Consider the following 24,973-nt stretch of genomic DNA (forward strand, 5'->3'; position numbering starts at 1 on the left):
TACCCAGTTCTAGCTCCCGACTCCAGCTTCCTGCTAATGCAAACCCTAGGAGGCAACAGCTATGGCTCAAGTAACTAGACCCCTGGCACCTGCACGGGCAGTCTGGATTGAGTTTCAGGCTCCAGCCTCTGGCCCCAGACCAGCCCCGACTATCGTGGGCATCTGGGGAGGGAAGACGTGGATGGGAACACGAAAACACTGTCTCCCAACCCACTGTGCCACAACGAACCCAGGAGTGTGCTTCTGTGCAAGCATTCCCAGCTCTTCTACCCCAGCGAGACAGTTTTCCTCCAACTCCTTTCTTCATTTCCAAGTCATCTCCTCTCTGGTTTGATGATTTTGAGGCTTGAAAAAGTTTTGGTTCTCATTTTGCAGAGGATACAACCTAATCAATAAATGCACTGTGGTTTCCATGTTAAAGACAGCATGTGTCCTCACTGACTTTAGCTTTCTCGTGCATGAAGACGGCAGTGCCGGGTCACCTCCACAATCCACCTGTTCTGAGACTCGAAAACTCAAAAACTCACTCTTACAAGCAAAAGCCTCCCATCATTTGCAAACCGCCAGTTGAAGAGAAACATCTGTAAAAGTAATTAAGGAATTCTGAACACTGGGTATTTGCTATTCAGGAGAAACTGACATTTTTATGTGGTAACGTAGTGTGTTTAGGTTGTACAAAGGAGTCTTGTCAATCCAGGGCAAGCTCCTTGATCTCTTGATGCCTACATCTTCACCTGTAAAATGAAGGCAGCCTCACCTCGTAGCATGATTCTTGCAAAATCAAATATGATATTCAGGGAATGCAGTTAGCCCAGTGCCCAGCACCCAGCAGAAGCTCAGTCAGTGCGAGCCAAGCACAGCAGTTTCCCTTCGGAAAGACTACCTTCTTGTTTTTTTAAAAGATGTATTTATTTATTTGAAAGTCAGAGTTACAGAGAAAGAGGAAGAGACACAGAGAGAGATCTTCCATCTACTGGTTCACTCCCCAAATGGCTGCCATGGCCAGGGCTGGGCCAGGCAGGAGCGAGGAGCTTCCTCCAGATCTCCCACACAGGGAGCAGGGGCCCATACCCTTGGGCCATCTTCTGCTGCTTTCTCAGGCCATTCGCAGGGAGCTGGGTCAGAAGTGCAGCAGCTGGGACACCAACTGGAGGTCACATGGGATACTGGCACTGAGGGTGGTAGTTTTAGCTGCTATGCCACAAGGCCGGCCCCAGAAAGACGGAGTATATCGTAGAGGAAAAGTCTAGCAGGTGTCTATTCCAGCTGCCCCACCAGAGCAGAAATCTCTGTTCTTACAGCTTCAAAGAAAGCACAGAAAACCTTATCAAACACACTGATGTTTCTACTGTAAGACTAACACATTTTGAAGCTTTTTAATTCATTTGGAATCATCTGGTCAGCCAGTCAACAAGTACATTTACCATGTGTCAACACTACAGGTACCATTCAGGTTAACAAGGAGGAACTGAACTCTTATCCTGTAGAGTTCATCATCAAGTCTGGCAAGACCAGGAAACACTGGGGCTGAGGTGAGACGGGCAGGAAGTGGCCGATGGGCTGATGCACAACACTGCAGGCACAACGACCTTCTAAGAACCACAGCCATCACACCAAGCTCCTCTGGTACTGAGGGAACCTAGAGTGATGAGTAAGAAGGCAAAGGCGATGGGAGAAATGCTGGAAATGTGCAAGACAGGAAACTGCACCGCAGAGGGAGCCTATGACGACAAAAACCCCGCACACAGCCCCACGAGGCACGGGCGTGTTCAAAAAGTTCATGGAAGCAATGACAAAAGGGTTCCAACTGACCTCTGTAACTGTGAGGTTTCCTACACTTGACCTGAGCTCAGAATTGTTTTTTTAAAAAATCATGAAAAATGTGTATATCATGAAAAAACTATGCATGGATTTCAAAACTGTTTGCATTAAAATAAACCTACCTTTTTCTTTTAAGATTTACTGATTTATTTGAATGGTACAGTGACAGAGAAGGAGAGCTAAAGAAGAGAGATCTTCTACCTGCTGGCTCATCCCCAAATGCCTGCAACAGACAAGGCTGGGCCAGGCCAAACCCAGGATCTCAGAACTCCATACAGGTCTCGCCCTTGGGCGGCAGGGTCCTAAGTACTTAGGCCATCGCCATCTGCTGCCTCCCAGACACAGCAGCAGGCAGCTGGATCAGTAGTTTAACTGGGCCTCTTTCAGGTGCCCTGATATGAGATGTGAGTGCCCCACAGGGCGGTTTAACCCACTGTACAACACCTGCCCCTAAACTTACCTTTTGTTTACATTTTCCATGAACTTTTTAAGTACCCTATTGTCTCCTGACTGCCAGGAGAGGACAGGGTTCAACCTTACCCAGCTCATCTGTGATGAGGTGCTTCCCCTGGATGGAGTTCCGACACTGATTGCTTGGCCGACTGCTATTGCCCAAGTTGAACTGCACTTTCCATGGGATGGGCTGATCATGGTCTTGAACCTGGAGGAGACTCCGATCTCTCACTGCCCTCTCCTCCTACAAAGAGACCATGAATCAGAAGGTTAATTTCTCTTCTTGCAATCTCAGCCATTTTTCATAGGAACTCCAGTAAAAGGACAGAAACACTGCAAAAAGCTTGCAATACTGCACTCCTGTGGTATAAGCAAAGCGTGAGCCAAAGCCAACATGAACCTACACAAAAGAGCACAAAGTAAGGGCTGAGCTTCAAGGCTGGCAGACTCACCCGCACTGCCCTGAGTGACCCGCACATGTTTAACATGCGCAAAGCTCCTAATCTTATGGGGAAGAAAAACCTGGGGAGGTTTTGAGCTTCTTCTGATGGCAAGTCAAAAGAAACAAATTCATTGTGGAACAGGATGCAAAATGCAAGCATACTTTTTTTTTAAACTTTTATTTAATAAATACAAATTTCCAAAGTCAGCTTATGGATTACAGTGGCTTCCCCGCCCCCCCATAACTTCCCTCCCACCCTCAACCCTCCCATCTCCTGTTCCTTCTCCCATTCCATTCACATCAAGATTCATTTTCAATTATCTTTATACATATAAGATCAATTTAATATATATTAAGTAAAGATTTCAAGCAAACACACTTTTAAAACCACAGAGGAACCTCGCTTGTGCCTGTCATCTCCCATCTATAGCACATGGTATCTTTTACCTGCGGTTACAGGCGCTTGGGTACACACATGGAAACACTGAATTGGAGCACGGCAACCAGCCAATGTCTGTGGTGAAAGCATCCTGCATGTGGACCCTCGCAAGGCTACTCTGGAAGAAGACATCCAGTCCCACCTGCCCGCTCCCAGACCCACAGAGGGGAGAGCAGCCAGGGAGGCAATGTTCAAACCCATCCTCCCAACCCTGAAGCTATGCCAGGGCTCACTAGACTGAGCTTTCAAAACTGCCTTCTTTCTACTACTAAGAGACTACGGGGGACGGTGCCCACATATCAGGAAGCAAGCCAAGCATGCGACAGTCATCTTCTGAATGCTTTATTACTGCAAAACAAAACCACCGGGAGACTCACTCCCAGAGGTCTGTAGGTACTTTATTCACCATTCTAACCATTCCCCTTAAGAATGATCCATCATAGGTCACTTGCTAAGAAAGTGGTAATAACCTTGAAAACGTGATGGCAAATCTTACACATTTTTGGTTACTGAGATTTCTTAAGGAAAATAATTTGGGAAGAGCAATTAATTTGTAAAATGCATGTGTCCCCACACACACTATGCTTTAGAAAACCCAGTGCAAAGGAGATGCAGAGAAGGTCTAGCACAGCACTGTCCCGAGGGGAGGAAGGGCCTGGACACTCAACAGCAGAAAAGTGACGAATCAGCACCAGCCAGCATACGCCTATCATCAAAATCAACCCAGATTCCTCTGGGATCAAGCTCAAGTAGCAATTTTTTTTCAATATATATTTATATTTATTTGAAAGGCAGTTAGAGAGAAGAGGGAAACACAGAGATTTCCATCCACTAGTTCATTCCCCAAATAAGCACAATGACCAGGGCTGGGCCAGGATGAAGCCAGGAACTAGGAGCTTCTTCTGGGTCTTCCACATGGGTGACAGGGGCCCAAGCACTTGGGCCATCTTCCACTGCCTTTTCTAGGCGCATTAGCAGGGAGCTGGATTGAAAGCTAAGCAGCCGTGACTCAAACCGACACCCATATGGGACGGTGGAGTTGCAGGCAGCAGCATAATCCACTATGCCACAATGCCAGCCCCAAACAGCATTCTTACACCTGACGTACTTTAGATTATATAGGGAGCTTAAAACAATTCTGACTCCTGAGCCTCCCCACAGAATGAGAAAACAGCCTCTGTGGATGAGACCTGGAAATCAGTATTTGTAAAGCAGACAGATGAAGGCCAGTGCTGTGGTGTAGTAGGTTAAGCCTCCTCTCCAGCACCAGCATTCCATATCGGTGCCGGTTCTAGTCCTCTTCCGATCCAGCTCTCTGCTATGACTTGGGAAAGCAGCAGAGGATGGTCCAAGTCCTTGGGCCCCTGCACCCATGTGGGAGACCTGGAGGAAGCCTCTAGCTCCTGGCTTCAGATTGAGCCAGCACTGGCCGCTGTGGCCATTTGGGGAATGAACCAGTGGATGGAAGACCTTTCTGCCTGTCTGTCTCTCTCTCTCACTGTCTGTAACTCTACCTCTCAAATAAATAAATAAAAATCTTAAAAAAAAAAAAAAAAGCAGACAGATGATTTTAACACTTGGGGTGGCAGAGCACTACCTGGGGTGGCCAAGCACTGGGTGTCTAGGGTGTACCAGGTGGAAAAGCAAGGTGCAGAATAAGGTGCATAATTACAACAAAATAGTATGCTAAAATTCTGACAATATACGTACACAGAGAGGTTTGTTAGATCAGAGACAAAGGGATGGGAAGAAAGACCATAGGCTATCTTTAATCACCTGTGGGGAGTTCTTCACTTTGAAAATAAAATGATAAAAAGATTAAAGGGACAGGAAGCTTATTAGCAATAGCAGAAACTAGGCAAAGAGTCTATGAGTAGTCTATACTGTCTTTGCAACTTTTCAATAAATCTATAGCTATTCCAATATGAAAAGCTTATTTAAAAGAATGATTACCAACATTACAGACAAAAACTGCCCATAATCCCATCCCTCAAGTAAAACTGTATTTGTTTTTGCATATTAACTTTCAGCCTTTAACCCGGTATTTACAGAACAAATCACGATGCACTGCTTTCAGCTCATCATGACACTAATTGGAGAGTAAAACATTTCCAAGGACCTACATTATCCTGATAATCACATTTCCAAGCTATGTAATAAGAATCCATCATGTTGATGTGCCATAATTTAGCAAACACATCCTCTATAGATCAACATTAACCCTGGGTTTCTGTTGTTGCAGAATGTATTGCAATAACATGTAGAGCTTTAAAAGCATTCTCTTGAATAGTCCAAAGTAAATGCTACAGTGCCAAACTTGCCAAAAGTTACATGTACCCTTTGCAACCTTACCGCCGGTTATGTACCACTTGTAACCTTACCGCCGGTTAAGTTAACAGAATTTACATTCGTAAGTCTACCAGTATGGGATTTTGTTCTTGAATTTCTTAAGTGTAGAACAGTCCTCCAATGTGGCTTTAATTTCTAGTCTGCCCCTCCCTTTTGTTCTTTTAAAAGAAAGAACTGGCATAGCAGGAGGACGGGCTGCACAAAAACAACATGTGTATTCCTCGGTTGGTGCAAGAAGAGGAGCCAAGTGCAGGAGTCTTGGGGTTTGGGACAAATCACTCAGGGGCATCCTGCTTAGCTACCAGCACATTCACCCCCTCCGCCCTTCTGGGACCCTGTGGCGGGTGGTCAGCTGCATAACTAAGCCATGTGCAAACTCAACTGAGCTGCAAATGCTACTCTAGACAAATTCACAGCCATAAAGACCCACTACAAGGCTGGTCACCGTACAGCAAACTGGCTCTTAGGACAAGGTTAGGAGTGCTCTTAGGCACTATTCCCAAGCTATCCTGTTATTCTTCCTGAAAGAAAGCAAGAGCTCACCGGTGAGTGCATCCTGGGATTCTGCTACACGCTACACTTCTGGTAAACAGGAAAGCAATTCTCCCAGCACTTGAGCTTGTTTTCAAACATGAATATCCGAGACCTTGCCAAAGGAGCGTGTGAGTAAGGCAGAGATGACACAACAGCAAATGCAATGAATTGGCTCATGTTCGCTTTTCTCAAGACCCAGCCGTGCCAAGGGGGTGGGGAGGGAGCACTAAGGGAAGTCCTCCCAAACTGATGCACCTAACCAATGAAGCTGTCTCAACTTAAGCTTTTCCATACATACACACATGAACGCACCCCCCCACACACACACACACACAGTGCCATATTCCAAAGTATCAAAGTTCAACCAAGTGCTGTGATACAGAGACAAAGGTAGGATCTCTGTTCTCAAAGTGCCTCCAGAGCTGCTGAGAGACAGGCATCCATCCGTCAGCACAGGCAGCCACTGTGGACACTTAGACAGGTGTCCACACAGGATACCAGGGAAGAACAGGCACAGAGAGCAGCAAAACCACACGAGAACAAAACCACACGAGAACACCCTTGCAGAGGCCGCAGTGCTACAAAATGCACTGATGCTCCTGCAGGTTGCTTTGTCTCTGGCTTTAAAAGGGCTGCGTGAATTGTTGTGCATTTTTCAGGGGTTAAAGAGTCCAATGAAATCAATGTTCCATGTAAGCAGCAAAGCACTGAAACCCAGGCATCATAGTCAGGTTGTGGGTCCCAAAAACAGGCAATAAAGGCAGAGGAGCACCCGAATGTCTAACATCGGAGGAATGCTAAATGCAGCCCGGAAAACTGCAGCCATAAAAAAGCTGCACATACAAAAGGCTTTTACAGACAGGGAAACACTTATATATGAAGTAAACAAACAGAACGCTGCGATTATGTTCATAAACAAAAGTGAAAAATGAGAGTGGGGTGGGCACTTCCCACCTGCAGTGCCTGGACTGAGTCTGGTTTTGTTCACAACTCCAGCCTCCTGCTGAGGCACAGCCTCTGAGGCAGCAGGTGACAGTCAGTAGCTGCCAGGGTTCTCACCTGGGTCCCACGCCTCCCGTGGAGGCAGGCCCTCCCTGCCACTCCACCATGTCATCCTGTTTGTTTTCTTTATGTCACAAACCATTTCTGGAATCATTTTGCTTAGTATCTCTCCTTCTTACCCCTGCCCCCAGCAGAAGCATGGAAACTTGGCCTGCTCTGTACCCAGGATGGTGCTGGGTACACACTGGGTGTTCACCACCTGTGCGTTAAAGAAACACACCCAAGTCACCCCATCCACCTGCCACCCCCAAAGCTCTCCCCCAACGGCCTCCTCAGCACGGCCACTCGTTTCTCCTGCGCTCCCATCTCTTAGCAATGAGGAAGGGGCCCCCAAAGCATTAAAGAACATGAAAACCAGAGAAAAGAGGGATTCAAGACAGCAGTTCAGCTACTCCTAGACAAACAGCTGCCGCATCTGCTCTACAAGCTCACGGTGTTCCCGCAGAAGAGCCCACGATCCATCGGTCACAGATGAGCTCCGCCCCCATAAGCCAGCCTACCAGCTCCATACAGCTGAAGAACCTGAGGCGAAGTCAGACGAAGCAAACTCGACTCCGGGCACAGAGCTGCTGAGCAGCCATGACCAAGGCTGCAGCCAACAATGGCGGCCAACTCAGATGCACGCAGCAGTCAGAAGGGGCTCAGAGGTGGCACTCGTTTCTGGTCCCATGACCCTTTATCCTAATTTTTTATTTGAAAGGCAGAGACAGAGATGAGGTGTTGGGGAGTGGAGGGGAGGAAGTGTCTTCTCAGCTGCTTCATTCCCCAAATGCCTACAACAGCCTGGACTAGACCACGCTCAAGTCAGGAGCCAGGAGCTCCCTCTGGGCTCCCTGAGCAGGCAGCAAGGCCCATTACTTGAGTCACCGCCTGCTGCTCCCGGGGTGTGCTTCAGCAGGAGCTGGAATCAGAGCTGGAGCCGGGAGAGAAAGGCTCTCTGAGATGGGACAGGGCTATTCCAGGTGGCATTGTAACCACTGAGCGGAGTGTCCTCCCACTGTCACACTCTTAAAATGGCAAGGACCCTAACATGCGGTCTTCGATGACTTGCAAATGGTGATATTTGCTTTAATGAAAATTAGAATCTAAATTCTTGAGATATTTTAAATCATGTACTTGTTCATTTAAAAGCAATAAACTCATTGCATGTTAGCTCAATGTTTGTGAAAAAATGTTGAAAAAAACAAAATGAGAAGAGGAACGATGTTTTCATATTTCTGCAAATCTAACATCTGGCTTAATAGAAGCCAGCTGGGGTCACACAGCTACTTCGGCCTTCAATCCACAAGGTCCAGTGTTTGGGTTGAAGCACGTGAAGAAACTCCACCTCACACAGATGTGTAGCTGGGAACAGGAGTGGAGATAGATAGTATCAGCATTTGCAGAAAATTACGGACACCAAATCGCACACCAAGTGTAAGTGCAGTTTCTTCAAAGTTCTTTGCAAATGGCGCAGCCACTTTGGAAAACAGCCATGCAACTCCTAAATGTCAGGCACAGGTTGGCACCTTACCCACAAGAAAAGAAAACGCAGGCCCACATGCAAACTCGTGAACCAGTCTTCTCAACAGCACTACTCAGAGGGGCCCAGAGCAGCACCGAAGCAAACGCACACCAATAACAGATGGACCCACACATGGCCTCAAGACACGGTGGCAGGGAGACGGGAACAAACACCTGAAAATGCCACTGGACACTGTCCTAGCCAAAGCAGGGCACGTGGCATTCCTACCTGCAGACAGGGAGGGAGGGGTGATCCCACTGGGCACCCAGGAGGAGGCCAGGAAAGGGCGAATGAGTGCGTGGCCCAGAGGAGGAGCATCTCCCAGGACCTAAAGCATGCAGTCGGTTCAGTGCCCCGGCTATTTCCAGACCGGAGTGAAGACCTCTGCTGACAAATTGCCTGTTCTTTTCCAGAGAAGCCAGAAGGAAAGATTTATATGAAACCTCATACATTTTTAATCCCATTTTTAAAAAGCACTGTGTAAGCAAAACCAAACACTGCACGGAGCCTGTTTCATCCCTGTCACAATGGCTGTGAATTAATGTGGGTTTTAAAGTCACGCAGATCTCAGATTCCCAATCGGAACCTTCACAAAGGAACAACAGCCTCTGTGAAGAAGTTCGACAAAGAATTCCCAGACAGTGACAAAAAGAAACCCAACAGTCAAATGGTCAAAAGATGTAAGTCAATACAAAGAGCAGAACAGTTAAATTAATAAAAATCCAGAGAAACAGGGGTCAGAGCTGTGGTGCAGTGGGTTAACCTGCTACGTGGAACACTCGCATCCCATATCAGAGTGTCTGGGTTCAGTCCCACCTCTGCCTCTGTCCAGCCACCTGCTAACACACATGCTGGGAGACAGCAGATGGTGGCTTAAGGATGCGGGTCCCTGCCATCCATATGGGAGATCTGGCTTCAGCCTGGTCCCAGCACCAGCTGTTGCAGGAATCTGGGGAGTGAACCACTGGATGGAAGATCTCTTCTTTCAAATAAATAAAAACATTAAAAGAGAACAAAATGACATCCTACACCAAAATGAACTCCAAACAAAGCCAAGATTTAAACACAAAAGGTAAAATAGGAAAAAGATACAAACTAGCCATGCTTAGAAAATCCAGCCCAAATGGCCTGAAGTATATGAACATGTGCTGTGCATATGAAAACACACATTAAAATATAAGTGCTGTCCCCCATGCGAGCAGGAAGAGGGCCCTCACCAGCCGTGGAATCCCCAGCCCCGGGTCTTGGACGTCTACGCCTCCAGCATAAATGCTCCTCACTGAAGCCCCCTGTCTTTGGCAGTCCATCCTGGCAGCCCGAGCTAAGACACAGGAGCTCCCCTCACAGCTCCTTCCTCACTTCAGAGAGCTCTACATTTAGCTCAAGGTGCCGCTGTCTCCCTCTCTATGGAATTCCATCGTCTAACGGGGACAAGATCATCACAGCGAGGACACAACACCGTACAATCAGGAAACAGTTCTGGGTTGGTGCCATGGTGTCGTGAGTAAAGCCGCCGCCTGGGCGCCGGGATCCCATATGGGCACGGGTTCCAGTCCCAGCTGCTCTGCTTCCAATCCAGCTCCCTGCTAATGTACCTGGGAAAGCAGTGGAAGATGGCCCAAATGCTTGGGCTCCTGCACCCTCATGGGGGGGCCCAGAGGACGCTCCTGGCTCTTGGCTTTGGACTGGCCCAGCTCAGGCAGTTGTGACCATTTGGTGAGTGAACCAGCAGATGGACAACCTCTCTGTCTCTTCTTCTCTAACTCTGCATTCCAAATAAATTAATCTTTAAAAAAAAAAAACACTGCCCAATAATTCTAGGCTTTTTTTTTTTTTAAGATTTATTTATTTATTTGAAAGGCACAGTTAGAGAAAGGCAGAGGCAGAGAGAGTGCAAAGTCTTCCATCTGCTGTTTCACTCCCCAGGTGGCCACAACAGCCAGAGCTGCACCGATCCAAAGCCAGGAGCATCTTCCAAGTCTCCTACATGGGTGCAGGGGCCCAAGCACTTGGGCCATCTTCTACTGCTTTCCCAGGCCATAGCAGAGAACTGGATCTGAAGTGGAGCAGCAGGGACTCGAACTGGTGCTGCACCACAGGGGGGGTTCTTACTCCTAAGCACTCTAGGGGGTTCTTACTCCCTCCCATCTCCACTAAAACAAATTACAGTCACAGATCACAGGTTTACCAAAGAAGAGCACTGTATTATTATTTGTTTTAAACGAGGATGGTGTGCTGGAGTGCCGGGGAGGTGGTGCTGGGGAAGACCACAGAGCACCCGAGCCAGGCCGTGGAAGTGAGCAGAACTCTCCAGACTGAGAGGAGAGGGGAAGGCAGCCCAGTTAGGCTCGTGCGTTTGTCCAACCACTATCTGCACTCCCACGAAGCGAACAGGATGAGTTTCCTGTTCTCAGGAAATTCTATTCTAAAATGAAGAGAGAGGTGAGACAGATAAACAAGCAAATGAACAAGAAACGTCCTGTTAATGATTCCTACACAAAGGAAATAAGGTAAGTTCACGGGAAATGAATTAGAATAATTTATGCTGTGTCACTAGGTGTGGCTTGAGTCACTAGGAATGGTCGGAGAGGTTAACATAAAATGACAAAAAGAGGGGCTAGCGCTGTGGCGCAGCAGGTAAAGCCGCCACCTGCAGTGCTGGCATCCCATATGGGTGCCAGTTTGAGTACCAGCTGCTCCACTTCCGATCCAGCTCTCTGCTATGGCCTGGGCAAGCAGTAAAAGATGGCCCAAGTCCTTATGCCCCTGCACCCACCTGGGATACCTGGAGGAAGCTCTAGGCTCCTGGCTTCGGATCGGTGCAGCTCCAGCCAATGTGGCCAACTGGGGAATGAACCAGCAGATGGAAGACTTCTCTCTCTCTCTCTGCCTCTCCTCCTCTCTCTGTGTAACTCTTTCAAATAAATAAATATATCTTTTAAAAAAATATTCAATCCTGGAGAAATCCTGGAATGGAATCTGGAGTTCTGTCCAAGCAAGAACCTGAAGAATCACACATGGGAGAGCACCATGATCTGATTTTATTTTTAAGATTTTATTTATCTGAAAGACAGAGTTTCACAGAGAAAGAATTCCTCCATCTGCTGGTTCACTCCCCAAATGGTCACAATGGCCAAAGCTGGGCCAGACCAAAACCAGGAGCTTCTTCTGGATCTCCCACATGGGTTCAAGGGCCCAAGTATTTGGGCCACAGTCCCTGGCTTTCCCAGGCCCATTAGCAAGGAGCTGGATCCAAAGTGAAGCAGCTGGGACTCGAATCAGTGCCAATATATGCCACAACGTCAGCCCCAGTCTAATCTCTTTAAAGCTCATCAGCCCCACTGCCAGGCAGCGAGCAGACTGTGAGACAGGAAGGGTCAGAGGTGGTGGTGGCTTGGCCGAGGGTGACAGCAGGGACAAACAGAAGAATGAACAGGTGCAGGAGACACTGTGAAGGCAGGGCCCGTCTTTGAGATGCAGGGATGAGGGAAAGTAAAGAAGAGGCATCTGCGGCCAGAACTACCTGGCGAACGGTAGGGCTACTGCCTGAGAGTGGGGTGGCTGCAAGAGGAAGAAACTCCAACAAGAAAGTCCCGAGCTCCATCTGGCCAAGGACGAGAAGCCTGCACACCACCAACACGAGACATCAAGGGACGGGTGCCTAGTTGCCATGTGAGATGCGTGCATCTGAGTGCATGGTTTGAGTCTCAGCTACTCTGCTTCTGGTCCAACTCCCTGCTAAAGTACACCCTGGTTTGCAGCAGTATTTGGGTCCCCGGCACCCACGTGGGAGACCTGAACTGAGTTCTCATCTCCTGGCTTCAGCCTGGCCCAGCTCTGGCTGTTGTAGGCATTGGGAGGGCAAACCAGTGAAATTGGGAGGGCAAACCATTTGAAAGGCAGACTCTGAGACTCAGAGAGGGAGAGGGGGAGGGGGAGAAAGGGGGAGGGGAAGGGAGAGGGGGAGGGAGGAGGAGGGAGGGAGAGATGGAAGTGTGTGGGGTCAGCAGAAACTACAATGGTGGTTACCAGGGACTTCCGCTGAGCAGTTTCAGCTTTTTCTTTTTTTTTTTTTTTTTAATTTTTGACAGGCAGAGTGGATAGTGAGAGAGAGACAGAGAGAAAGGTCTTCCTTTCGCCGTTGGTTCACCCTCCAATGGCCGCCGCAGTAGGCGCGCTGCGGCCGGCGCACCGCACTGATCTGATGGCAGGAGCCAGGTGCTTCTCCTGGTCTCCCATGGGGTGCAGGGCCCAAGCACTTGGGCCATCCTCCACTGCCTTCCCGGGCCACAGCAGAGAGCTGGCCTGCAAGAGGGACAACCGGGACAGGATCGGTGCCCCGACCGGGACTAGAACCCGGTGTGCCGGCGCCGCAAGGCGGAGGATTAGCCTATTGAGCCGCGGCGCTGGCAGTTTCAGCTTTTTCAAGATGAAAAGAGTCAGGGAGACAGAGGGTGGTGATGGCTGCCCAACACTAAGAATGCACTTAACATCACTAGACTGAACACTTAAAAATGGTTAAGGGACTCTTTCCCTTTGGCCACTGAAGATGCTGCTATTGCCATGGGCTGCTGTCCCGCCCAGTGCTGTGCCCAAAGTCTCACTTCTGTCCAGGGCTCCCAGATGCCAAGATCTGTGTGCTTGATCTGGGCCAGAAGGCAAAAGTGGATGTGTTCCCACTGTGTAGCCGTATGGTGTGAGATGAACAAAAGCAGCTCTCTCAGGCCCTGGAGACGGCCCAGAGCTGTGCCAACAAGTACGCGGCAAAAAGCTGGGGCGGACGGGAGAAGCACCTGGCTTCTGGCTTCGGATCAGTGCGGTGCGCCGGCCGCAGCGGCCATTGGAGGGTGAACCAACGGCAAAGGAAGACCTTTCTCTCTGTCTCTCTCTCTCACTATCCACTCTGCCTGTCAAAAAAAAAAGAAAAGAAAAGAAAAGAAACCGCTCACCCGTTCGAGTGCAGCTCCACCCCTTCCACGTCATTCGCATCCAAAGATGCTGCCCTGTGCTGGTGCTCACAGGCTCCACACAAGTAAGCGAGCTGCTTCTGCGAAGACCACGGACACAGCGGCTTCGCACTGGCCAAGTCATCACGTCCACCCGTTCCAAACAGCAGAACAAGGAACGAGCGACTGGGGCCTCTGCGGGGCCAAGTTCAAGTCCTCTGGCTGCAAGAAGATCCACATCTGCAGGCAGCGAGCTCTACCGGGTTCAATGCAGGTGAACCTGAAGATGTCTCAGACGGCTGTGGGGCCAGACACCTCCCCAACCATGGTCCCTTCCTCTGTTCTGCCCTCTCCCTCATCAAACAACCAATAATAAATCCTGTCTGCCGTTAAAAAAAGAAAAAAAGGTTGAAAAGTATGACATCACGAGTATTCGACCACAGAATACAACCTGAAAAATAAAGAAGAGAGATGGAGCAGGCAACGGGACATAGGCGGTCAGGTTTGCCCCAGTGACAAAGGGGGATGCTCACAGCACACAGCTGGTATTCAAACAGTGGCTCAGAGACCACCGTCAGGTGGACACACTCAGAGGCCCACTAGACGGAGAAGCGACATCGTGGCTGAGCGGTGACAGAAGGAGTCACAGAAGCCCGGCGGCGCCCAGGATCACCCACACACCTGCACCCGCGACACAGCCTCGCCGCCCAGCCTGCCTGCCGGGGGCTGGATCCCAGTCGCACCTCCTACTGCCCAGCCGCTAAACGGGGGTGGCCAGGCTGTTTTATTTACTTCTCTTCGCTTCTGTTTCCTATCCAGGACCACGACCCTCGAGAGAGGAAGGCGGACCTTTGAATACTTGTTCCGGACGATGCACAACCCAAGGCCGTCCTGGGTACACCCCGGGGTGGACTCAGATTGCCATCTCTCTCAGAAAGTCTCACACGGAAGAAAACGAGGAGAGAGGAAGCCAACGAGGAGTCCAGCCAACCCCGAGTCCGCCGAGGCACTTGGGGGGCTCAGCACAGCCCCCCGAGGGGCGGCCTCCCCGGCCGAACCCTCCCTCCCGAGGCTCGGTGTCCTCGCGGCAATGCGAGGACCCCCGCCGCCCCCAGAGCCGCCGCGAGGGTGAGACGGGAGGACGCCCGCCCCCACGGCCCCCGACCCGGCAGGTGCAGACGCCCACCGCGTCGCGCCGGGCTCCGGTCCCGGCCAGCTCTGCCCCTGGCCCGGCAACGGGCAGGGTCCCTCCGCCCGTCCCGAGACCGCGTCTTCGGACCCTGGGACGCACGGGCGGCCACTGACCTGCTTGAAGGTGCTGCTGAGGAAGTAGACGAGCGAGAGCCCGAAGACCAGGGCGAGCACCCACCTCTTCCGCAGAAGCCGGCGCCACACCATGGCCGCCAGGTTCACCATCCCGGCGCGGACGCAGGGCGCGGCGGCCGGGACGCGAAGCGTGGCAGGCCCGGAGAGCCGGCGGCATGGCCCCTACGAGCCGGACAGGCTCATGCCTCGCCGGGAGCACCGGCCGCGGGACCCACAGCCGAGCCAGCTCCCGGCAGCCTCCCCGCGCCGGCGCACGTCGCAACACGTGACACCCGGCGCGCCCCGCCTCCCTTCCTGGACGTCACTGGCCCACCCCTCCTTACCATTGGGTCCTTGAGAAGTGGAGGCCTCCTATTGGCTAAAAGCTGCGAAGGGGGCGGGCAACCGTTTCCAAGCGACCAGAGCAGCTGTACCGGGGTCCTAGTGCCTAGTCCAGCGACCTGGAGACCGCTCGGGAGAAGGAACCGGAAGCACTCGGAAGTCACGTGCTGCCCGCGCAGCGCCAGCGATTGGCTCAGGTGGACGTGAGTGATGCGGCTGTGATTGCTGAATTGTCTGGGCAGGTAATAGCAGAACGCTTTTTTTTTTCTTTTTCTTTTTTTTTTTTTTCTTGAAAACCGGCTCCTCTGTGAAGTCAGGCCTTGCAGCCCAGGGCGTTGGGCGCTGTGCGTGGGTGGCAGGAGCGGACGCACCTGCCTGCTTCCGTTGCGAGTACTGCAGGAGATGCTCCCTCGAGTGCGCCTGTGCAGCAGTGTAGCGGCCCGGGCACGACGCACAGCGTCGCAGGCCTCGGAGGGTGGCGGCGCGGCCCTCCCTGAGGTGGTGGGGAGCTCTGGGCGAAGCGTTCGGTCTGGAGCTCCGTCCCGCGTGCGAGCGTTGGTTCCAGAATTCGGTTTTGTAGGAACTCACGGACCGCCTGCCTCCCGCAGAGATTCGGAAACTGCGCGGAGAGCAAGCGTGCGAACCAGACCTTGGGCGTTGCATTTAGGAGGTGTGCGGGCGGCCCTCGGGAGCCTGTGTCCTCTCCAGGGATTTGCGGGCTGGGGGGCGTGGGCCGGGGCGTTGAGCGACAGACAGGTTCTGGAGAACTCTGCTTAATGGGCCTTCCTTTGTGTAGGGACATGGTAGGCCCAAGACCCACTTCTTAGCCCAAAGCAAGGGAGGCGTAGCTGATGGGTTCTAGCTCCACTCAGTGGCCCTAGGAAGCACGACAGGGCCCCCTTGAGAGGTTGGCGGGGATCTGAAGCCACTCCACAGCCGGAGAGGTCAGCGGGGTGGCCAGGGCCCTTGGGAGGAGGTGACCTTTGATCTGCCATCTGCAGAGCAAGTCAAAGGCACTCCCTGGTCCCAGAAGAGACAGACGTGTGCGACCACCTCGGGCAGGATCCGTGGGCTGTGAACAGAGCTTGCTTATTCTGCTTGGGGCGGGGAGCCATGGGAGGATCTGAAACACGTTTATCTCATTCCCCAGTCAAGTCTTATCCTGGGATAATGGATTCAAATACGTGATCTTAACTATGCTAAAGTGTTGCAAAGAGGCATCAGCGTCATTTGCCCATTGCAACCAATAATGTTCCAGACTTACCGGGTGCAGAGCATCCACCAGCTGTTTACCCAGGTGTTCTGTGCCGTCCAGGGTTTGGAGCGTCCCAGCCAGCTCCCCTGACCTGTGCATCCCTCCGGAGAGGAAGAGGAGGGAAGGCCTGCTGTCTCCGGGCTCCAGGGATCCTCTCCCCGGCAGCAGCGCCGAATGCCCGCCCCCGGTGTCAGCAGTATGGAGTGCTGACGTCCATGTGGCTACTCGCAGTGAAACAGGTGACGGCGGTTCCCGGGAATGCACGCCCCCGTGGCCACTTTATTACATGTGTGGCCTGGAAGGAGTCTGACCTCTCCTGGCCTCCTAAGTGGCTGAAGCCACAGAGAGGTAGCTGATGTGTGCAAGGTCACACAGCATGTTAGGGGCAGTGTCAGTCCAGCTTCCAGCGGCACAGCGCACTGCTCGCTCCTCTCGCCTGAGGACATCCTGCACCTGCGAGTCTCATCAACCTGGGAGATGGGGTGACCACACTTCCTTCATGGGATTGCAAGTCAGATGGAAGCTCAGGTGGCATGAAAGACCAAAATGGGGTCCAGCAGAGCCCTTGTTGATGGTTACCATGACAACCCGATAAGCAGTGGGCGTGTTGGGAGGGTCTGACTCTCCTGTGTGTTGGCTTTCAGGTGTTAAGGAAAATGCAGAGACGCCACAGCAGCAACACGGATAACATCCCGCCTGAAAGGTAGGGCTCCCGCGGTTCCCTTCCATCTGAGCGCTCTGGGTGTCTGACGGCCAGAGGGAACCCCACGCTGGATGGAACGACCCCTGCCTCTCAGAGTCAGCTGTCAGCCTCGCCAAGGAGACGGCCACGGAAGCTGTTCTGCACAGTAACGGCCTTCCGCGGGGCCAGTGACGGTGCCTGCGGGATTTTGACTTCTGACGATGCCTTCGTCCGTTCAGGCTGCCATGGAAAGGCAGAACGCTGGGCAGCTTAGATGGCAGACGGGGACGTCTTAGAGTTCTGGAGGCTCTGAAGTCCAACACCAGGGCACCGGCAGAGCTGGTGTGGTCTGGTGAGGACTTGTTTCCTGATTTAGGTTTGCTTGCACAGGCTGGCAGGGGCCAGGGATCAGTCTGTTCTTTTGTTTGTTGTTGTTGTTATTTTAAGACGCATTGATTGATTTGAAAGGTGGAAAGTCAGAGAAGAGAGAGAGCTTCCATACACTGGTTCACTCTCCAAATGCCCACAACAGCCAGGGTGAGGCCAGGCCAAAGCCAAGAACCGAGAACTCCACCTGGGTCTTCCATAGGAGTGGCGGGAACCCAAGCACTTGGGCCATCACCTGCTGTCTCCCGGGTGCCAGGACCCAAACCAGGCCCTCTTGTGTGGGATGCAGCCATCCCCTAGGGCAGCTCAACTGGCTGCACCACAGCTCTTTCTGTGTGGGCACTCATCCCATAGAGAAATCACTTCTCAAAGTGATATCCCATCTCCTAATGCCATCCTGTTGGATTTTAGCATTTCAGCGTGGGATTGTGGGGCACACAGGCCTTCAGTCTGGAACACTGAGAGGCCAGGGACCTTGCAAGGGGATTTTCCTTGCTTACATATCGGGGGGTTGGGAGGGAACAGCACCCGGAGCCATAGGGAGAAGTTCCAGTGTCAGTCATGAGAGCAGAGGCCACAGCCTTGATTGTGTTTTCCACGCAACAGACGAGGCAGGGCAGGGGGACAGTTTAGGACTGGCTAGAGTGAGCAGTGCTGGTGGGCTCGGGGCATTAGGGGTGGTCTCCAGTTGTTTGCTGTCTGGCCTGGGTGATTTAGGGCAGAGGAAATACTGGCTGCATGTGTGAGGGTTAGAGTAAGAGGTGACGGGATGGAGATGAGCCGCTCTGGATCACAGCGGGGATATAAAGAACTTTGGCCCTGTAGTCAATGGGTAAATACAGGATCTATGAAAACACTCATGAACTAGACTTTCTATGTATGTAAACCCGAGATTGTACACGCACGGGGCCTGTTCCCAGGTAGTGACAGTCTCCCAGCCCCGGCGCTAGCCCACATATCCACCGAGCAGACAGCCAGCAATCTTGTCCCTCGCCATCCTATTCCAGGCTCCCTCAGCCCCCAGAGTCAGCTGCACAACCACCCAGAGTGTCCTCCAGCCCCGGCCTTGGGACCCAGTTTTATGTCGGTCCTGCCTGTTCTACTCGGAACAGCACCGGCTTCAAGTCTGACAACCCTTGGCCAAAACCCCAGCACAGCCACTTTCTCCCCATCACCCCTGGGTCTCTGTGTCTTCCTCTATAAATGGAAGATAATCAGACGCAGGGCTGCTGGTGAAGGAATGAGCTTGAACGTGCAGACACAGCATCCGGTGTTCAGTGTTGGAGTTTCCCAGTCTCTGAAGACAGCATTGCCCTCTGCTCTCAGGGGAACCAGGAGATCCTTGAAGGCAGAGACCACAGCAGAAAAAATCATGGCCACCCCATGTATGAAGCACCCTCCCAGGAGCCTGGTAAGATCAGGGCTGCTTTTAATCCCCATTGTACAGATGGAGAAACTGAGGTTCAGAGAGGGGAAGTAAATTACCTGAAGTCATACAGCTAGGAAGGGGCAGGACTGAGATTTGGGCCCCAGTCCACCTGTCCCCCAAAGTCTGTGCTTTGAGGCACCCCAGCTATGTTAGCCACCACCTGTCTGGACAGATCCACTTCTTCCAGGCTGCCTCCAGCTCTGGCCCTTAAGGGGTTAAATTGGAAGTGGAGCCTCTGCGCCCTCCAAGGAATACTCTTACCATTTAGGCTGAAATCCCGGCTGGATGCGGGGAGGCTGGCTATAAACAGCCTCTCGGTGGGTTGAGTCTTCCCAGGTCATGCTGACATCCCCCGAGCCCAGTGAACTAACTCAGAATACTGGAAAGTTCTCAAGGGCGTGTGGAGGGGCCCCATGGGACAGTAGGGGGCCAGGGAGAAGGTGGCCTCCACCCGGGCCAGCATGGACACCTGCCAGGACTCCTGCTTTCTGAGCTCTGCTTCTTGGAGAAAAAATAAAAATAAAAAAATCTCCAGGCCCCTTGCGGTGCACAGCTAGGTGTCCATGGCTGTCGTCATGATTAATACCATCATTATTATCCAGAGCCCCAGGGAGGTGGACTGTGTGTTTCCTGGGCCTTGGAAACCAGCACGGATGAGGCGTGGTGGGAGACAAGAGGGGGAAGCCATCTTCAGGGTGCCCCAGGCTTAGAGGAGTGGACCCTCAGGCCCAGTTTCTGAAGTCCCCTGCTGTGTTTAACCGGTGCTCGGCAAGAGCTTCATAGGTTTCCCATGGATCAGAGGGATTCTGTCACCAGACAAGTTTGGGAAGCACCGGATTCAAACAAAGTTGATTTGTTTCCTGTTGCAGGCCTTCGCGGGGTCTGTAGTGTGTGTTCATTCAGTCCCTTTTTCAGGCCACGTTTAGTGAGCGCGTGCCGCGTGCCAGGTGCACTGTGCTAGTGGTCGGGATGCGCAGGGAGCTAACACATAGGGCTCTGACCTTGTGCAGTGGAGCCTGCTCCAGAGCACTGCCTTGCAGCGCTGACTGCACGTGAGGATCACCAGGGAACTCGGAAGAACCCTAGGTGCTGGGAGCTCGACTCAGTGCGGCCAGGGCACCTGTAACTTGCAAAAGGCCCCGCTCCCAAGTGATTGCAGTGTGCATCCAGGGTTTGAGAGCCACAGGCAGGTCTAGAGTGAGAGATAAGGAGTGAACCGAGGTCTGATCAGTCCCAGGCAGGTGAGTGAGGGTGCAGGGAGAAGCAGCAGCAGGGAGCACTCTTTGGGGGCCGGAGAGGGGGAGGCTGCACCCCGGAAGAGCTTTTGGCTGAAATCTGGTGGATGATCACAGGCTGCCTGGGTGGGATGGCACAGCCCCGTGAAGGCAGCTCTCTCCAGGAGGAGGCTTTGAGTAGGGAGTTCATCTCTCCAGGTCTCAGTTTCTTCATCTGTACAGTGGGAATGACACCGGTGCCTATCTGTAGGATTTGTCTGAGACTACGGGAGAGAGTACAGCACGGGAAGTCCTTGATGTATATCCAGTGATACACATGCTCTAAAGCGTTCCCTGGTCTCTGAGAGAATGGATTACACAGGATGAACTATGAATGCAGCGTAAAACCTCACTCACTTGGGACTGGAATAGTAGCTGGTGTGCATTTATTAAGCACCAACTGTGTGCCCTGGGTTATGGGATCCACAGGGTGAATGAAGCCCAGCTCTTGCTGTCAGCGAGCTCATGGTGTATTCAGGTTGCTGTGGGGGACCTCCTGCAGGGTGCATGTCGCCTCCCCCCTCCTCCCCGACAGGTGCACATCCAGCAGTGTAGACTGGATCCCCACGTAGTGTTCCATTGGAAAAGAGGACAGGAGAGGAAGGGAGGAGAATGGCATCCAGAACCCTGGGACTCAGTATCCATGGGACACCCCGTCTGCTCCTGGGCTCCCCCTTCCTGCAGGGGTAACTCCAGGCTGCTCTGACAGAGTCCTGGAGTTGTTTGCCTGAGTCCAGCCCAAGAACCCATGCTAGGAACTAGAAAAGGCAATTTGGCCCTGGAGTGCCTCCCTGGGAAAAGAGGGGGTGGTTCCCAGGTATGAAAGAGCATCTAGGAGGCTCCAAGTACGTGGCAAAGGGCAATATAAATTTGATTCCCCCGGAATTCTAGGCCTGAGTGAACTTCACACCCATTTTTCAGGTGGGAAAACCAAGGGCAGCGGGATAAGGTCCCCTAGTGAAGGTGGCATTGGGGTGCACGTGGGGGTCCTCTCTGGGGACCTGGGAGTCACTGAACCTGAAGGTCCCAGAGCCAGGGGGTCCTTGGGCTCCAGAGACTATTCCAGAACCACACAGAATCCTGAGCTCCGGTTCAGGAGTACAGCAGGTAGGAGAGGAGGCTCTGGAGAGAGCCGCCTGGGTCTGCACTGCCCGCTCCTTGCCTCAGCGGCGTGCGCCCCTCGCCCAGTCTCCACGGGGCCTCACCTGCTCGGCCGGTAAAGCGGGGGTCTCACTAGCACCTACTGCCAGGGTGGAGAGGAGGATTCCAGGGGTCGGTGGCAGCTGAGCACTTAGAAGTGAGTCTGACGTGGTACAAGTGTTCAGCACCTCTGGGTCCTGAGGACCAGGTGGCTGCAGCCACAGGAAGTGCTTCCCTCACCATTCTGGGGGGGGAAGGCCAGGATCCAGGGGTGTGTGTGTGTCCTACTGTGTCCTACTGTGTCCTACTGAGTGAGTGCCCAAGCTTTGGTTCTCTTGGCAAACACCCATCTCTCCAGGAGGTCCTGTTCTTAGGTCCCCAGGGGTTAGGACTTCAACCTACCAGTCTGAGAGGTGGGCGTGTGGCCCAGAGGTTAAGGTGCCACCGGCGACGCCGCGTCCCATATGCGAGAGCCTGGGTTGGAGTCCTGACTCTGTTTCTGCTCCAGCTTCCTGCTAGTGTGAACCCTGCGAGGTACCAGGTGATGACCCAAGTACCAGGATCCCTGCTACCCATGTAGGGGAGCTGGATGGAGCTCTTGGCTTCGGCCTGGCCCAGCCCCTGCTGTTGGGGCAATTGGAGAGTAAGCCAGCAGATGGCAGATCTTAAACAGACATGAATTGAACGGGTCACAGCTGGGCGCCCCCATTGCTACTCTTACTTGGCCAGCGCCCCACCTACCCTCCCACCCCGCCCCCACCCCCACCCCTGCACTGGGGTGCCATGCCCCTGACTCCTCTGCCCCTGTCACAGGAATCGCAGCCAGGCGCTCAGCTCTGAGGCCAGTGTGGATGAGGGTGGCGTCTTCGAGAGTCTGAAGGCAGAAGCGGCCTCCCCGCCCGCGCTCTTCTCCGGTCTCGCAGGTGGCCTGCCCGCCAGCCCCTTCCCGGCCAGTCTGGTGCTGGGCGCAGCGGCCAGCGGCGGCGACGTGTTCATCCAGATGCCTGCGGCGCGAGAGGAGGGCGGCACCTTCCACCACCGGCCGCCCCACCACCACTTCCACCATGGCCCCGGCACGCGCGGGGGCTCCCTGCTGCAACACGTGGGCGGCGACCACCGCGGGCACACGGAGGAGGCCGGCGATGAGCAGCCGGGGACACCTGCGCCTGCCCTGTCCGAGCTCAAGGCTGTGATGTGCTGGCTACAGAAGGGGCTTCCCTTCATCCTCATCCTCTTGGCCAAAGTGTGCTTCCAGCATAAACTGGGTGAGGCCTGGGGCTGCACGCAGGGGTCCCTGTAGCGTGTAGGGGGCGGGGGCTGGCAAGGGACAGACCTGGCTTCAGATCTGGCTGGCTGTGTGACTATGGGTAAATCTCTTGGCTTCTCTGAACCTCAGTTTCCTGATCTAATGGGGGCAGTGATAGAAAGCTGTTGAGCTGCTTGGTTGGTATGGAGCAGGAGCAAGCTTGGATGGCTTGAGCCTGAACCCCACTGTGCCCCTTCCTCACCCTGTGACCCTGGGAACAATATCGAACCTCTCTGTGCCTCAGCATCTGTAAAATGGGGGTTGTGATGGGACGTGCAGTCTGCCCCCACCCCCAAGAGTCACAGGTTCTGAATCCAGAGTCCACCCACTGCAGGTGGAAAATATTTGGAAAGAAAATGCATGCGCACTTGGCGTGTATGGACCTGTCCCTGGCCTTATTCCCTAAACAACACAGGATAATAGCTACGTGCGTAGTGTTGGCTTTGCAGCAGGTGTTAGAAGTCATCTAGAGAAAACAGAGTGTGTGGAGACGATGCGTGACCTGGTCACAAGTACTGTTCCATCACATACAAGGGACTTGGGCGTCCATGGATTTCACTACCCCCGAGAGGTTCCCGGATGCCAGCAGGCAGCTGCACTTGGTGGGATCACAGGTGGAGTCTGAGTGAGGCATGGAGGACAGCGCCTGGCACTGTGGGTACCGCGCAAGTGTAAATTGTTACTTTTGTTATTTTCATTTATTTTAACACACATGAAAATACTTGGCTTAGTACTGGCAAATAGCAAGTGCTCATTAAACACCACTTCTCATTCGGAAGTGAGATAATGAGTCATGAAGTGCTTAGCCTAGCACGTGGCGCAGGGCTCACGTTGCCTAAGCGGTCTCTGGTGCATTGCTACCGTTACCAGCCGTCACTGGCTTGTGATGTGGCCGTGCCCTGGAGGGCTCGTGGGCGGCCGTGCCAGTCCTGCAGCAGGAACTCTGGTGAGAACTGTCCGTGGCCCCTGCTGCTTCCCACAGGGAACATCCACAGATCAGCCCACCTTCCTGACTGTAGGGTGCTACCCTGTCGGCCCCTCCCTATGTCCTGGAAGTAGGAGCTGCCACGCAGATCTCTGCCTGGAACTCCAGCAGCCCCACCTCTCTGTCACTCTGCAGTGTGATCATTTTCTTTGTCAGTTGGTGGGTTTTTGTTGTTGTTATTTGCTTTTAAAAAGTCACTTTACTTATTTGAAAGGCAAAATGACAGAGAGAGATCTTCCATCTGCTGATTCATTCCCCAAATGGCCACAATGGCCCTGGTTGGGCCAGACTGAAGATAAGAGCCCAGAACTCCACATAGGACTCCCACATGGGTGGCAGGGGCCTAAGCACCTGAGCCATCATCTCCCCCCCCCCCCCAGGTGCACCAGCGGGGAGCTGGATCAGAAGTGGAGCAGCTGGGGCTCCAACCAGTGGTCTGATGTGGGTGGGATGCTGGTGTCACAAGGGGCAGCATAACCTGCTGCACACAATCCAGCACCATTTGCTTGCTTTTTTAGACAAAGAGGAGAGGGGAAAAAAACAACTGTGGCATTACTCGTTCTAATTTCATGTTTTAATAAACATTTTTATACCTGGAGTATAATACATATTTATAATATATAAAATGTAATATATATTTACATCTGAAATACCTGGATATGCATCCTATTGAAAAAGTGAGTGAGTGCCAAGCACATCATGTGAAAACAGAATCCTTTCTACAAAGAAAAAAAAGTAGCATTTGAAAATCAGTATTCAAGAAGAATTCCAAGATTGTAGTTTGGCAAACAGTAGCAATTAAATGAGTTGTGGAATAAAATTCAGTTCCGTTCCCCCATCTGCCTGGGTCATGTTTGCCTGTTAGCCAGGATTTTTTTCCCCTTTACCATTAAATTTTATTTCCTTATGGTGTTGTGCGCTTTTTCTGTTTTTTATTACAAATAACACACCTCAGACTCTGTTTTGGAAGTAGGAATAGCGGTGAATGTTTAGCACATGTTAAGCCATCCCTTGGCACGCCTGCATCCCGTATCAGAGTGCCTGGGTTAGAGGTCCAGCCTCCTGCTGATGCGCACCCTGGGAGGCAGCACTGATGGCGCAAGGACTCGGGTCCCCGCCACCCACAGGGGAGCTTCAGACTGAGTTTCCAGCCCCTGGCTTCAGCCTACCCCTAGACTGACACAGAGGGAAGATCCATATCTCTTACCTCTCTCTCTCTGTCTCTCTGTCTTCCATGTAAATAAAAGTAAACTTTTTAATTAGAAAATGGAGAGGGGTCAGTGTTTGTGCAGCAGGTCAAGCTTTGCTCAGAGCACTC

General features: G+C 52.5%; 2 protein-coding genes and 1 non-coding gene across 14 annotated transcripts in view; 2 read left to right on the forward strand and 1 right to left on the reverse strand.

The window, feature by feature from the left end:
- SPRING1 (SREBF pathway regulator in golgi 1) overlaps positions 1-15,119 on the reverse strand; it is a 35,320-nt gene extending 20,201 nt beyond the window's left edge. For 3 of the 5 annotated variants that reach the window (XM_062182520.1, XM_062182519.1, XM_062182517.1), the window contains exons 1-2: positions 14,920-15,119; positions 2,362-2,518 (exon numbers count right to left, since the gene is read on the reverse strand). In XM_062182520.1, the coding sequence (XP_062038504.1) occupies positions 2,362-2,518; positions 14,920-15,033 (271 nt within the window). In that variant the 5' untranslated portion in view covers positions 15,034-15,119. Of the gene's footprint in view, positions 1-2,361; positions 2,519-14,855 lie in introns of all 5 variants that reach the window. The other 2 variants (XM_062182518.1, XM_062182521.1) reach the window with 2 other exon arrangements.
- Positions 1,785-1,852, forward strand: LOC133752376 (small nucleolar RNA U2-30). Its single transcript, XR_009864923.1, has one exon. It is a non-coding gene; the product is annotated as a small nucleolar RNA U2-30 (small nucleolar RNA).
- Positions 15,120-15,349: 230 nt separating the features above from the next.
- The window catches only part of RNFT2 (ring finger protein, transmembrane 2), a 69,293-nt gene continuing 59,669 nt past the window's right edge, over positions 15,350-24,973 (forward strand). For 7 of the 8 annotated variants that reach the window (XR_009864874.1, XR_009864873.1, XM_062182009.1 and 4 more), the window contains exons 1-4: positions 15,350-15,439; positions 16,513-16,691; positions 17,097-17,155; positions 22,178-22,629. Coding sequence is in view for 6 of the 8 variants with exons in the window: in XM_062182009.1 (XP_062037993.1) it covers positions 16,668-16,691; positions 17,097-17,155; positions 22,178-22,629 (535 nt within the window). In the remaining 2 variants the exon portion in view is untranslated. Of the gene's footprint in view, positions 15,440-15,686; positions 15,868-16,512; positions 16,692-17,096; positions 17,156-22,177; positions 22,630-24,973 lie in introns of those variants that run through there. The other variant, XM_062182007.1, reaches the window with a different exon arrangement.

This window comes from Lepus europaeus, chromosome 23 (assembly GCF_033115175.1).
Source record: "Lepus europaeus isolate LE1 chromosome 23, mLepTim1.pri, whole genome shotgun sequence".
In the NCBI taxonomy this organism is placed as follows: Eukaryota; Metazoa; Chordata; class Mammalia; order Lagomorpha; family Leporidae; genus Lepus; species Lepus europaeus.